General features: G+C 38.4%; 1 protein-coding gene across 8 annotated transcripts in view; it reads left to right on the forward strand.

The window, feature by feature from the left end:
* The window catches only part of LOC128021011 (protein FAM13A), a 44,977-nt gene extending 30,302 nt beyond the window's left edge, over positions 1 to 14,675 (forward strand). For 2 of the 8 annotated variants that reach the window (XM_052607891.1, XM_052607875.1), the window contains 12 exons: positions 4,393 to 4,495; positions 7,244 to 7,309; positions 8,771 to 8,987; positions 9,075 to 9,216; positions 9,364 to 9,445; positions 9,688 to 9,893; positions 9,988 to 10,071; positions 10,184 to 10,279; positions 11,883 to 11,966; positions 12,409 to 12,605; positions 13,179 to 13,280; positions 13,426 to 14,675. In XM_052607891.1, coding sequence (XP_052463851.1) covers positions 4,393 to 4,495; positions 7,244 to 7,309; positions 8,771 to 8,987; positions 9,075 to 9,216; positions 9,364 to 9,445; positions 9,688 to 9,893; positions 9,988 to 10,071; positions 10,184 to 10,279; positions 11,883 to 11,966; positions 12,409 to 12,605; positions 13,179 to 13,280; positions 13,426 to 13,549 — 1,503 coding nt within the window. In that variant the 3' untranslated portion in view covers positions 13,550 to 14,675. The remainder of the gene's footprint in view (positions 1 to 4,392; positions 4,496 to 7,243; positions 7,310 to 8,770; positions 8,988 to 9,074; positions 9,217 to 9,363; positions 9,446 to 9,687; positions 9,894 to 9,987; positions 10,072 to 10,183; positions 10,280 to 11,882; positions 11,967 to 12,408; positions 12,606 to 13,178; positions 13,281 to 13,425) is intronic. The other 6 variants (XM_052607931.1, XM_052607882.1, XM_052607909.1 and 3 more) reach the window with 5 other exon arrangements.
* The last annotated feature ends 54 nt before the right edge of the window (positions 14,676 to 14,729 follow it).

Below are 14,729 nucleotides of genomic sequence, written 5' to 3' on the forward strand. Positions count from 1 at the left end.
CACGCTCGCTATAACAGTTAGAACATGTTGTACCCGGCTGTGACACGTACGCAGTGCATTGTGGTATAGGTGCTTCTCATGTAGTAGATAGTGGCAGCTGATTAGAGACTACTGTACTTTTCCCTGAACGTGTTTTTGAAAAGCGCAATCCTTTACTAATATGCAAAGCGTTATGTTAACCACTGTGTTTATGAAAAGTAACACTGAAGCTATACTGAGAATGTCAAATCATTCATACATTTACATTGTTTTATTTGCGTTTTCACTTTTAAGATGCACTCAGTAATTTTGTTTCTTATTGGAAGTCTTATATAGAAAGAAATGAATAGTACTTTTGTCAAGAAAAAAAAAACATGAGATGAAGACTTAAAATGCATCAGCTCACAATTTTTTATGTTATAATTTTTTTTTCATACACAACTTTTAAATGCATTATTTACCTCCAACAAAAACTTTGCTTCTCGGCTTTTCATAGCCCTCAGTTATACCCTGAGAACAGATTACTGGTATTTTGGCATCTCTGCATATGATGAGATTCGTAGATTGAAATATTTATATCCAAAATAACTCAAATCCCTTCAGTATTCAGCGATATAATCTCATCAGCTGTCACCTTGTTAATCACGACGTGAATGGGTGATGACAAGAAGATTATCTGATGAACTGTTCACTGTTGATTGCCCTTGATTAGAGAGATTTTAGGCAATGTTTTCTGGGCCAAACATCATGTGAAGGCTGCAAGTCTGTTGAAAGCCTGTTGATCTAAGTCAACTGACTTCCACCGCTCAAGTATTTAAGTCGTTTTCGTCATGGTTTCGGCGAAAGCATGCAGACATTGTAAATACATTAGGTTTAATTTAGTTTCATAAACACGTCTTTAAAGTGGGCAGTTGGTCTGTGTGTGACCTGTTGTTTAGTCTTCGAGTGCCCTTACGAAAGGAAAATATATTTACCAATATATTTCTTAAAATATATTGTGATATATTGTAATATATTATTTTCCCTTTTTATTTTCTAATATTTTATATTTTTGAATACATTTAATAATATATTGCTGATGCATATATTATATAATATATTGCAAAATATACAAATAATTGGCGCTTTCAATATATTGCAATATACTGGAAAAAATAAATATATATAAGAATATATGCCTAATATATTACATGATATTTTCCAATATACTGCAATATATTTTTGTTTCGTAAGGGTGTGTTTTGATGAGTGTGTATTTGTGCAATGAGGCACATTTCAGGTTAAATCTTTGCTTTATTGTGTCCTTGCATTGATGTGCCAAAGCCAGACAGGTCTTCACACACAGGTTGTCTGGACTGTATGTTTCCCAAGCCGTTCCTTATCTCTTCTAATGCTACTAAACATCACGTCTCTTGGCAGGCTGACAGTGGCATTTTACACCGCCATGTGCACAGAAAGTAAACAGCACAAAGTCCTTTTCCCATGTTTGGATTGATACAATATCAGCAGTGTTGCAGTTATGGACCGTGATGGGCACGTTATGAAAATCACATTGCCACAAATAGCACGTCTGCAATGGCTCAAGTGTGTTTCAAATCCAGTTGCATTAGCATGAGTAAGCTCTGTCTGTCGTAATAACAGTAAACGGGACTTTCAGTCATGCTGGCAGTAACGTGGGGTATGTAGTGAGAAAAAAAGCCCCCCTCTGCTCCAAAAATAGACCCCGTCCCACACCCAAGAGCCCGGATGTGTGTGTTTGTGTGAGTGACCGAGTTGTGCGTTTGTCTGGAGGATTAGGTCTGTCTGTACGCATACTGCCCCACCTGTGTGATTGTTCAATATCGAAACAGAGGGAAGAGTTTCGGAAATGCTCAAGTGCAGTGGTGGACGAAGTACACAAATCAAGTACTTGAGTAAAAGTACAGATACATATGGTAAAATATTACTCCAGTAAAAGTAAAAGTACTCCTTTTTCAATTTTACTTAAGTGAAAGTACAAAAGTACTCAATTTTTTATGTACTTAAGTAAAAAAGTACTGCAAGATAGATGTTTGCAATTTTACATAGGCTACTTAATTTAATTTTATATTAGCAAATTTTTTTATAATCCTACTGCTCAAAATAACTGGGATTTTTTCCAAAATAACCACTATATGGAGTCAAAATATATTTTTGTTGTTGATATGGACTACGCTGATGAGAGTAATGTTCACTGTGAAGCTTACACTGTGATGTACCTGAGAGAAAACAGAGATGACCATCTGATTTTCACCAGTAAGAACAAAGTATTTTAAAGTTAGTTGTTTTACAGAACATCATAGTTACAGTACAGACCAAAAGTTTGGAAAACTCATACAAAGAGTTTTCTTTATTTTCATGACTATGAAGATTGTAGAGTCACACTGAAGGCATCAAGGGCTATTTGACCAAGAAGGAGAGTGATGGGGTGCTGCGCCAGATGACCTGGCCTCCACAGTCACTGGACCTGAACACAATCGAGATGGTTTAAGGGTAAGCTGGACCGCTGACAGAAGGCAGAAGAACCAACAAGTGCTACGCATCTCTCGGGGAACTCCTTCAAGACTGTTGGAAGACCATTTCAGGTGACTACCTCTTGAAGCTCATCAAGAGAAAGCCAAGAGTGTGCAAAGCAGTAATCAAAGCAAAAGGTGGCTACTCTGAAGAACCTACAATATGACATATTTTCAGTTGTTTCACACTATTTTGTTATGTATATAATTCCATATATAATTCCACATGTGTTAATTCATAGTTTTGATGCCTTCAGTGTGAATCTACAATTTTCATAGTCATGAAAATAAAGAAAACTCTTTGAATGAGAAGGTGTGTCCAAACTTTTGGTCTGTACTGTATATATGACATGATAATAAGGCCTGAAGTTAGGAAGAACATTTTAAAGAAAAAAATAATAAAAAAAAATTCATAATGATTTTTTCTTTCTCAAACCCTGGCCAAACGGGGTGCATCTCTTCCCACTTTGATAATTACTGTAGTTACCATGTTCTGAACATCACATCCTTTCTTTTCTAACCAGATGTAATCTATCTATCTATCTATCTATCTATCTATCTATATATATATATATATATATATATATATATATATATATATATATATATGTATATATATGTGGCTGAATAAAAATATTTGGACATTTATAAAAATTACATCAACTTAGCACCAACAAGCTTGTTAGCTAGACAGTTAGCATCAGCTAACAATATTTACTTATTTTCAGTACGATGAACATTCATGTCTGTCTACTCGTCTAGTTAATCCAAACAATATACATATGTATAACGTTACTGTCGATAAACAATATAAAAACAGACGTCATATAGGACATTTTAATAAAACTGTTAACATTACGGCAGCGGTGAATTTGAACATGCATGAGTTATTGTATTTAATTTGTGTTGTTTTAAGTTTTTTTTGTTGTTGTTGTTTTTTTACCTAAAATTGATGTGTCTGCATCGTCTGCACGCGAGCATTTGAGTGGGCTTAAATAGATCTCTCTTTACAACGGATTTAGTTCCCAAACAACTGACAGTTTTGACCTAAATATGATTTTCAGTTACAATAATTAATCCAAAATTTCGACATAACTTACTTTTAGCAACATCAGACGCACGCGCGCTCACAAGATCTCCCGGTTCTTACTTCTGTAGACTCGCACTAAACGGTTCATCTGAATCAGTGAGTGGTCGACTCCAGAACAGCCGCAATCGGATCATTCTAATTCGTAAACGAATCGTTTGGTGTGATTCGCGATCCGATTTAAAAGTTTCTTTTGAAAAGACTCAGTTCGTTCATGATGAATCAGACACCGCTTCTGAGTGTCGGAGCACGTGATATAGGGAGTAACGATATGTTTTATGAAATGTAGTGAAGTAAAAAGTACGATTTTATGCTTTGGAATGTAGTGAAGTAAAAGTAAAAGTTGCTCAAAATAAAACTACTCCAGTAAAGTACAGATACTTGAAAAATGTACTTAAGTACAGTAACGAAGTAAAGCTACTCCGTTACTGTCCACCACTGCTCAAGTGAGAAATCAGGAAGGCTTTTCTGCCTGAGATCTGCATGCGTGCTTTGCGTGCTCTGCTTGTTCTCTCTCTCTCTCTCTAGGACACACAGCTGCGTATAGAGAAAGGGAGGGGTGAAGAGAGAGAGAGAGAGAGAGAGAGAGAGAGAGGGAAAAGAACATAAAATTAGCCACGCTTTGAGCAGGCAGCCAATCAGCACGCAGAGGTTTGTCCTGCAGCGCCGCCCCCTGCCTCCTCCCAGCCTGTAAGTAGACGGGGACAGGCGCAGGCAGGGTATCGCTCAACATAAGAAGCGCACTGCACACAGTCTGGTGTAGTTGGTGTTTATGCTTTGTTTTTCCTCTGCTAGACGCCTGCCATGAAGATCCAGGAGGCTCTTAGTGGCGCAGAGCCATGCAACGATGTCTCTCCACTTGACCTTTCTACTCTGACAGACAACAGTAACTGGGCAGGTCAGTGTTTTTTTTATTTTTTTTTTTATTTGTCTCTCTCACTTTGTCGCTTTCTGTCTCTGCACATGGGTGACAGCTGCAAGTCTGCCTTGCCCACATTGTGTCCTCATGCAGTGGATCTTATTAAGTCATTTAACAGTGGAAGAAGATTAGCAGCAGTCTGCAAGCTGTTTTCCTCTCACAGTGTGATGTGTAGTCTAGAGAAGCTTATTTTGCATTGCAACAGCTTGCTAGCGATGCATTTTTCTCGGCATGTTTGTTGTGAATATTGAGGTTGGAGCCACAGCTTGGTGCTTCTTCAAAGCCCTGTGATGTCCCTTGAGAATTTTCACTTGGATGCCTCTGGGATTCATTGAGTTTACACCGGATTCATCTTTGGTTCTTGCGGTTGGAAGGTTTTTTTTTTTCGTTCTCACACTTCCTCTTTAGCTATAATCCTGTGTTTGTAAACACTTGATTTGTTTAGTTTTTTTGTCCATTCATCACATTCTTTGATCTAAAAGTTATTTAAAAATAAAAAACGATTTAATAAATTTACATTAAAGCACTTTATTGTTTATTTATCTATTTATTGTTAATCTGTATCTATTTATCTATACAGATTTTATAAATCTAGATTACAGTATTTTTGTATGTATTCATTTCAATGTAAATGTGTGAGTGTGTGTATTACACATTGATACAAATGTTTTTATTATGATAAATATGTGTATATAGGTTTTTAAATTTCATTTTAATATAGATTGAATTTTTTTTTTCATTCGTCATACTCTTTAAGATAAATATATTTTAATAAATGAATATAGTTTTTGATTTTAATTTATAAAATATATTTTTAATGTAGATTATAGCACTTTGTTCATTAAAATATATATATACACACACACACGCATAATACATACAACACTTTTTGTTTATTAGCTTTGCTTATCTGTTTTGAAATGACTATTTTACGGTGTATAAATGAACTTCGCTTAGCAGATGGATCAAAATACAATGGGTTTTGTTCAGTGATTTGATGCATTTTCACAACTGCTGCATTTCAGTCAAGCTTAGATTTCACAGCATTTGTCGTCTTCAGTATTGGGGTAAGGAACAAACAGACGTTTAGCTCTACAAGTGGAGGGCCTTATAGTCATAGCAACTGAGAAGTGAAACAGGAGGAGGTTAAAATCCGGGAGTCTGGGAGCTGTTGCTATGTGCACGTCACGTCTGAGCCTTTAAAACCTGACATGGCTGGGTATAATAGTCTCCCTTCCTGTTTCCTCTTCAGTTCGCACAGCATGTGCCAGTTGTAGACTTGCACAAACATGCGAGAAAACACACCCCTTTGTGGTCACAGCCTTGGCAGAATCTCTATACTGTATCATGGACTTGCTCTATGGCACCCTCTACTGAGAGCTTTAAACAGCTGCGCACATAATGACATGTTACAGGAAGATGGACAAAACATCGCCCTGTGGCTTTGCAAGGTTTTCACCGAGACATTCCTGGGAGTTCCACGTGACATATTTTCTCTAGGCGCAGTTCTGTTGTCTTTTGTTTAGACAGAAACCATTTTGAAGGTTTTCTGCATGTTTTTTTTTTTTCAAGGCAATTTATGTAGTTTTGGAATATGTGAAAATATGCATTGTGAAAAGTGCATTTAGCATAGTTATACAATGATCTTTTCAATAATGTTTGCTATGCTATGTTGTAGCATAACATGATGAAAAATTTAGTTTTTTATATTTCTCATTAAAAGTGCTTTACAAATAAGTAAACTTCCTCATTTTGGGATGCATTTGTCTAGTTTTATGCAGCATACCCTTGTGATTTAGTTTGTTCTGCTAAATGGAACAACTTAAGACGGACGCGATGAAAAAGGAACAGTATTTATTTTTAGAAGAGCCACACAAATCAGTAATTTGAATATTTTTGTGCAAATCCTGGCAATTATGTTTGTTATGCCCAGTGGAAGAACTTGATTACAGATAACATGATTAAAAAGATCCGCTTTGGGACCGTATTTATTGTGAAAAGCGCTTTTGAATAAATAAATGTACTTATTTCAGAGGCAGTCAAAGCGCCCTAGTGCATTTTACCCAATTAAGTTAGTTAAGCTTAGAAAAACAAAAGATAATTTTAGAACAACACTGAGGTGAGCTATACAAACCAGAAAAGCACTTCATCTAGTAATATTTTACAAATCCTAACAATTATGTCTGTTATGCTGCTAAATCATGCTTAATTACAGATATGATGAAATATATCAGCTTTATGTGTGGTAGAATGCTTTACACAAATAAAAGCTTTAAAGCAAAGGCTTTGTACATGTTACTGTACGTAGTTGTAGCAGTTAAGTTTATTATGCTAAGTGGAACAAAATCAGAGATGAAAAGTATAAATGATTATACAAGCTAAACAGTTTTGATAACATCTCTGGAAGCGTATGTGGTTGTTAAAATGAGTTCACACAACTGTAAAATACAGTTGCACTAAAAACAATCTGTTGCTCCAGCTCAAGGGAGAGGTCAAATGAGTGTTCAGGACAGTATGTAAGGTTCAGCTGCCAGACCTTTGTCCCACTATGGCTGATGTCTAAGAACATTGCTGTGACCCACTGCGGTGCCGAGATACAGCGGTTTGCCCATATGCCTGTCAGCTGTGATTTTCACAATCGTATATATAACTCGCTGCATTTGTCTTGTGTAAAACCTTTTCTTTGGGCCATTATCTCAGTTGCCTCTCTTTCCTTCTGTCTTTCAGATTCTAACTTCTTTAGCGCCCCTTTCCTTGACTTTAAAAGCCTTTTAAGACCAAGTCTCAATGAGGGTAAGGGCTGAGATCTGCTTTTGTTAACAAAGTGATATCCCTGATCCACATCTTTCACCAGTGACCTTTTTAAACGCTGCATGGAAATCCCATAAAACAGCCCAAACTGGCATGTACCCACCTAGCAGCTAACAACCTGCAGCCTTTGAGGACAGGCACAGTAGTATGTGGCTTTTATTTATGTTCACAAAGCCTAGTGAGACTTTTTGTGAGTCTTTTAATGAAAGGCCATCTTGTTGTATTATGCCTGCTTGGATGTATTATTCCGGCTCAACAAAATGGCTCCAAATGCGCCATTAGGGAGAGGTCCACCTGACCCATTAGCTTCTCAAGCATGACTGTAACAAGCACATGACACGGTACAAAAAGTGCAAAGAGGCTGTGGGAATTCAGGCTCCACCAGATTGTTTGCACAGCATTTTGAAAAGCATGTGGAGCTCTTGTGTTTGAGTGAGTATGCATGCACTGAAATAAAGTCCTTCGACTGCAAAGTCATGCATCATGCATAAAACATGGATAACCATAATGTTAATGTGTTGAAACGACACATTAACACCTTAGCAATCACCTTAAACACATTAGCAACTATATTGAAACTGGCAACTGCTCACATAACCTTTGGAAATGTACTGTATATATTTTACCAACATGGGGGGTGGGGGGGGGCATTGTGGTAGCATGTTTTTCCACAAGCGAGCACCATTCTTTTCTTCAGAAAAAGTCCCATAAACTGTCAACGTGCAGTTTAATGTTCTTTTAGAGCTCAGACAATAAAAAAAAAAATAGTACGAACACATTGCTTTACTGTTTGTCGTAATCAATGATGCCTTGTGCAAACACACCGAAGGTTTTACTTGCACTTCAATGCTGTAAATATGGCGACATCAACTTTATAACAACAGATAAGATCAAGTTTGATCTTCCATGCATGCCGGTTCCACCGATCACTTTGCAGTCAGCATTTATCGCGACATTCTTCTGGATGCATCATTAAATTGTTCTGACCTTACGGTCATAGCATCTGCATAGTAAGTAAACAAAACTTTCAGGTATTACAGCGTGTGCTCGTAATGTTTGAGTTTAACCAGCAGTGCACGAAACTTAAAAACAGTTTGTCACGGTTTTATCTAATAGTCTATAATGAAAAGTACACATGTACTGTGTAAAAACAACTCTTTACTGAGCTGAATTGCACAAATTTTGTGGTTTCAGCTGTAACAGTTGACCTCAGGATGCCAGAAATAGCATCAAGGTCAATAAGAGTATCAGCCTAGTTAAAATTTTATCTGCACCCAAACTTTGGCAATGACTATGCATCAACAAACACTAAATCTACCTTGTGGATGCCCTGTTCCCACTTCTCTGTTTGGCTTGCTACTTACTTGATGACTAGTTAAAATCTAGACACGCGGCTTTGTTATTTCCCTCCATATTAATACATACATGTTTGTCTGTTGACAGAACCAGTCCCGGCCTACTCGTCTTGGCAAAAGGAGAGTATGGAGCGCGAGGAGGCTCATTTGTCACCCCACGCCGGTGGCAAACTCATTCGCCAGCTCCTGGAGGAGGACAGCGACCCAATGGTCTCGCCGCGGTTCTATGCTTATGGAGATAGCCAGCAGTATCTTGATGACACTGAGGTTCCTCCATCTCCACCCAATGCCCACTCATTTATGAGGTAAAACAACAAATGGTCTGGAAGATTAAATCATATTCTTTTTTTTTTTTTTTTTGGAGGTTGAAATTAACTATGTGCTCCATTCAGTAGGCGGAGAAGCTCATCGTTAGGCTCCTGCGACGACGACCGGGAAGAGCTCACTTCAGCCCAGCTTTCAAAGCGGATCCACGTACTCAAGAAGAAGATAAGGAGGTTTGAGGAGAGGTTTGAAGAGGAGCGCAAATACAGGGTAAGTGCATCAAATATTTTGCAAGGACTACACTGAAAAACCCAGTTCTCAGCATACTATATATGCACTATTTCCGTGATGAAAAGACAAATGAAAAATGTATTTAGTTGGATACAGATACTGAGTTTAGTGCTCCTCTATCTACAGCCTTCACACGGCGACAAAGCCGCCAATCCAGAGGTTCTGCGGTGGATGAATGAACTGGCCAAGATGCGCAAAGACTTAAAAGGTATGAATGAAATTCCTCTTGCAAGAGTGACAGTTACCATTATGAAAGTGATTTGAATCACATAAGCCACGCAAATCCAACCTTCATAATATTTTGTTCCAACAATGTCTCTGGTGTCATTTCTCACTAACCTTTTGTGGGTTGGGCCTACCAGGAAAACAATCCCTGATCTAATCTGCTCTGCTCATGGTTTGCACAGTTCTTGTAAACAAGTGGCTCCTTGTTCTGGCATCACTTCACAGATCACAAGTTGCTTAAATCAGAAGAGGATTTGACGCCCATCCCCCGCCAACGCAGCAACACTCTTCCCAAGAGCTTTGGATCTCAGCTGGAGAAGAAACCCACTGAGACCAAAGCCCCCAAACCCCCTGTGGAGAGCACGCTAGAGGCAGTTATGAACAAACTGCAGGAGAAACGCAAGGAGGCTGGCCGGCCTGAAGACATTAAGGTACGATTTCAAAGGATTCTGTTCCCCATTTGACCTTTTTTTATTCTAAACAAATGCATGAATCTTTAAAATGTCAATCTTTGTTCTTCTTTAGGACATGACCCGTGAGCAGATAGGAACAGAAAAAGTGGCCCTTCAGAAAGCTCTTTTACATTACGAGAGCATCCACGGGAGACCAGTGAGTATGCAATTCTTCAAAAAAGTCCATTAAGTTAACCGTCTTAAGGTTAAGAACTTATTGTCTACATACCTTGAAGTTGATTTCAATGTCAGTTTGTCACACTTCCTAGATCACCAAGAACGAGAGGCAGGTCATGAAGCCTCTATACGACCGCTACAGACTCATCAAACAGATCCTCTGCAGAGCATCTGCCATTCCAGTCATTGTAAGTTCAGGTTTTTCCAACATTTTTCTTGCTTTCCCTATATATTGTATCCTTGTGTCCCGTGTCAGTTTCTTCATTTACTGGAGAAATAAGAGTTCATGCTAAGCAGGAGTGTCCAATGCTGCTTCAGCAGGGTCACTATCCTTCAGAGTTTAGCTTCAGTCCTAATCAAACACACCTGAAACAGCCAAGTCTTCGGGATTACTAGAAAACTTCCAGGCAGTTGTTTTGGGATAGTTTGGAGTAAAATTCTGCTGGCCCTATAGGAGCAGGACTGAACACCCCTGGTTTACAGTTCCAATTCCTGTTTTCCATACCTAGTGAGCTACATGCACTCCCAATGTTGAAGGCTGTTGCAAAAGATAGGCAACTTTATTATTATGCCTTCAAAGTTACATCACTTTGGCCATTTTTAAGCAAGCATGATTCCTTCACAGATAAGCTAATCTCAGAATGCAATACAGAAAGATGGCTGACTACTCAAGTATTATAAAGTATTAATAAAAAATAAATGGCTTATTTTACCTAATACTTGTGTGTACTATGTATATGCATTCTTATTCGAATGTGGGTAATCTTAGCAACAAGATAACATTGTAGCCTGTTGAAACCATTACAAGTCTCTTGCCATAAATGAGTTTGGTGTCTACGTAGAGTATTCCAAATCCAAGTCAAATCAAGTTGCTCCCCATGCAGACAGTTGGCAGCGAGGCAGCTCTCTAAGTTTAGGAAAAAAGCGAATACTTGTTGGATGCATAAGCTAGTGTTATTGTATTAAAGGCTAACTAGCTGCCATTTCTACTTTATTCTTGAACTAAACCATACGGATAAATCTCCACGGTATTAGTAGAGGAAATAGCATTAGCTGTAGCACAATATAAGCATTTAGCTGCTGTACTGATGCAGTGGCAGTGCCAGGGTTTGTTAGCATCACTAAGCCCGTCTTTAGCAAGAGCTCAAGAGTAGCTCACTGAGGTCATATCCTGAAGCTGGATATTTGCAACAGTATTCTTTATAATTCCTAAGTCTCTTACACACATACTCTTAAAAGTCCTCCAAAGCATTAAACAGCCACTCTGGTCATATTCCCACACCGCTGATAAATATTTCCCCCTGCTAAATACAGTATGTATTCATGCATGTGAAATACAGCAATAACAAAACCATCCGAGCATTCATAAATGGTCTTTTAGATGTAGCTTTTCCATTTTTTTTTAGTTAATTATATGCTTCTCCAGTGAAATATTTGGTTAGCATCAGTTTTTCAACCATGGGTTTTCAATTTATGAGAGCCATATGCCATAAAACAGTGGTTCCCAATCCTGGAGGACCTTCAACACTGCACATATTAGACGTCTTCTTATCAAACATGCCTGATTCAACTCATCCGATCATAAATAAAGACTCCAAGACCTCAAATGTGTGTTTCAGATAAGAGAGACAGCAAAAACTTGCAACATTGGAGGTTCTTCATTACCAGGATTGGGAACTGCTGCCCTAAAACATAGGTCCCTGGTCCCTTATAGTCCATTAGTGAGTCCTGCCCTTAGTGGGCTGATGTGTAGTTTACCGGGTTGTAATGTCACTATTAACACCACCACAGGGCTCGCCTTCCAGCAAGCGCAGAGGTCCCCTGCTGCAGCCCATTATCGAGGGTGTACCAGCCCTATTCTTCAGCGACACCAAGGTGAAGAGCTGCTACTGCTCAACCAACCAGTGATTTGGCTTACCCACCTCCTTCTCCCCACTAGCTTCCTCATTAACTTAATCATGAATCAGTAACTGCATGGGAGTGCTGTGAGATTGGACTCCTGCTGATTCCATTGCCTTTTGATCACACCCCTGTTGGGTTTTGTATTAAAGAAAACCCAAATCGGTAACTCTTGTAAGTCCGTGCACCAAATGCTCCAGTTGGAATAAATATTATTTATTGCACTGCTGGAGCTCTGATTCGTTTCATTTGTACTAACACTTGTCACGGCAGAGGCTTGATGCACAATGATTGCTGAATGTCAGTGAGATTTGCCTTCAAAATCAATGTTACGCTTGATACTGCTCAGTCATGCTAGTATAAACTCTTAGAGTTAAGCTGCAGTCGAACTAACCGTCGCCATCTGCTCTTTTTCCAGGAGGAGGAGGATGGCTCGGATGATGACAGTGATACCAGGACACAGTTCACAGTCACCGTTAAGCCGGAAGTGACCATGTTGGGACTTCTCGACCAGCTGGATGAGGACACAGATGGTTTCATCTCACCTGTTGATGAACTATCGCCCTCTAAGAACACCACGGATATGAGATTGTCCAATTTGCATGCTGCTTCCATGTAAGCATAAGGTTTAGAATAGAAACCTATGTCTTAGGGTGCTGACACACAAGATAATGCTTGAACTGAGTGATTTGAGGTCCATTTTGAAGATAGAAATCAATAGATCTCTAATGACCAGTTCGCTCTCAAAAAAGAGACTAACCTTGGCTGTTTCCCACAAGCATCATAAACCCAAGTAGATTGTAGAGACCATTGGTTCCAGTGGTTTCCAAAATCTATTTATGCTTAAGATGATTTTTGGGAAACACAGTCCTGGTAAACTAATATTCTGAACATTTGGTTGTGCAATGTAGCGTCACTTTTCGTAACCTTTGAAACCAATGAATTTGCGATGAGCTCTAGTGTGTAAGCAACCCCTATAGATCTTTTACTTTTCTTGTATTCATTTAATCCATCTTTTGTGGAGCTACAAGGCCATATGTATAGTAGGCTAAAAGTAATTTGTAAGTTTAAAAAAGTGAAATGTTCAGTAATATTTGCCAACCATTGAAACCTCCAATTATCGCATTGTTGTTGTGGTGGGTAGAAAGAATCTCAAAACTCTCCACTCCTTCTTAACCAAACACACAGGCAGGAACTTGTGGAGCAACTCCAGGAAGCCCGTGAAGAAAAGAAAAGAATCCGCAAGAACCTCCGTGATTTCGAGGATCAGTTCTTCAAACAAAACGGCAGGTAACGAAAACCTCCACAGTATGAATTTTAAAAGGTGTACAAGCTTGTTTTTAGAAGTGTACATTTTCATAAGCTTGAATCTGTCTCTACAGAGAGAGAAACTAAATCTCATTACTAAATGCTCTACTTTTGCTGTTCCCATTAGAAACGTGCAAAAGGAAGATCGCTCACCTTTGGCTGGAGAATACAATGAATACAAGCACATTAAAGCCAAGCTAAGGCTGTTGGAAGTGCTCATCAGTAAAAGAGACTCCTCTAAATTCATCTAGTGCTCATATGGGATTTACTTTACTGGCCAAACAAGAACCAGCCACTGCTATCCAAAGCAATTTAGTGTGTACAAAGACATGTACCTCTTTATTGACTCAATACAGGCACATTTGGCTTTGAAGGATGCCAAGACATGCCTGGTTCACCTTTAGCAGATTTACAGTGCTGTTTGTTCCACTGTACATCAAAAAAGGACTTGGGTTCTGCTTTGGACTGCTTTTTATGCATCTGCTACGAGACTGGATTTCAGAAAACAATCAGATTACTTGTGAATCTCTGATCTTAATTCCCATTGAATTCCAGAAGAACGTTTCTGTGAGGGTTTGTTGTATTATACAACATTTGTTTCAAATTTTAGATTTGTTTTTCTATATTAATATTGCTGTAATATAGAAACAACTGTTTTCACAATGAGACATAAGCTTTGAAGAACATTGAGATGACGCGTCTTAAATTGTCTGTGTATAGAGAATGAGGAGAGTTCATCATTATAGGAATTTTTCATATTTGATGAATTGAAGAATGTAACCAATTTGTGGAAGGAAGGCTCTCTGTATATTAGTTTTCATTATTCACTGGTGCCATAATGGTTTATTTTGAACATAAATGCTTCTGAGAAATCCCCCCCCCCCAACACACCACTAAGACCATTGACTAAGCTAGAATTTACTTCAGTTATGTTCTTTACGAAAGAAAAAACGTGCAAATGAACGACCATAAGAAATCTGCCATTCTGCAATGTAGAAACGCACAAACAAAGGAACTATAATCCTGCTTTCATTGTTCGTTGTACTCTATTGTCTAATGGCTCATCAAATGAAACTCACTGTTTAATGGTGATGTGGGTGGATTGATTCCCCTAAAACCATCTCTATTGTTAGCAAGCAATAGAAAACAAAACTGTGGGGCCTCAATGAGTGTTTATGCCTCGTGAATTCAGATAGAAACAGAGTGAGTACATCACCCCTATCTTTTATTCTCCAGATTGGAAAATTGTAGTGTGACCTTGTTTTTGCTGAACGTGACGAGACTGATGGATAAAGATGAATACTGTGTGTACATTTTAGTACATGATTGTATTTGTATTTTGTATATATTATATAAAACCAAACTATTTTTTCTGAATATACTGGTGTTGGGTTTTCGTTTCGACGCCATTTAGTGCAAGAAATTGCCATG

The sequence above is a fragment of the Carassius gibelio genome, chromosome A1, assembly GCF_023724105.1.
Source record: "Carassius gibelio isolate Cgi1373 ecotype wild population from Czech Republic chromosome A1, carGib1.2-hapl.c, whole genome shotgun sequence".
NCBI lineage: Eukaryota > Metazoa > Chordata > Actinopteri > Cypriniformes > Cyprinidae > Carassius > Carassius gibelio.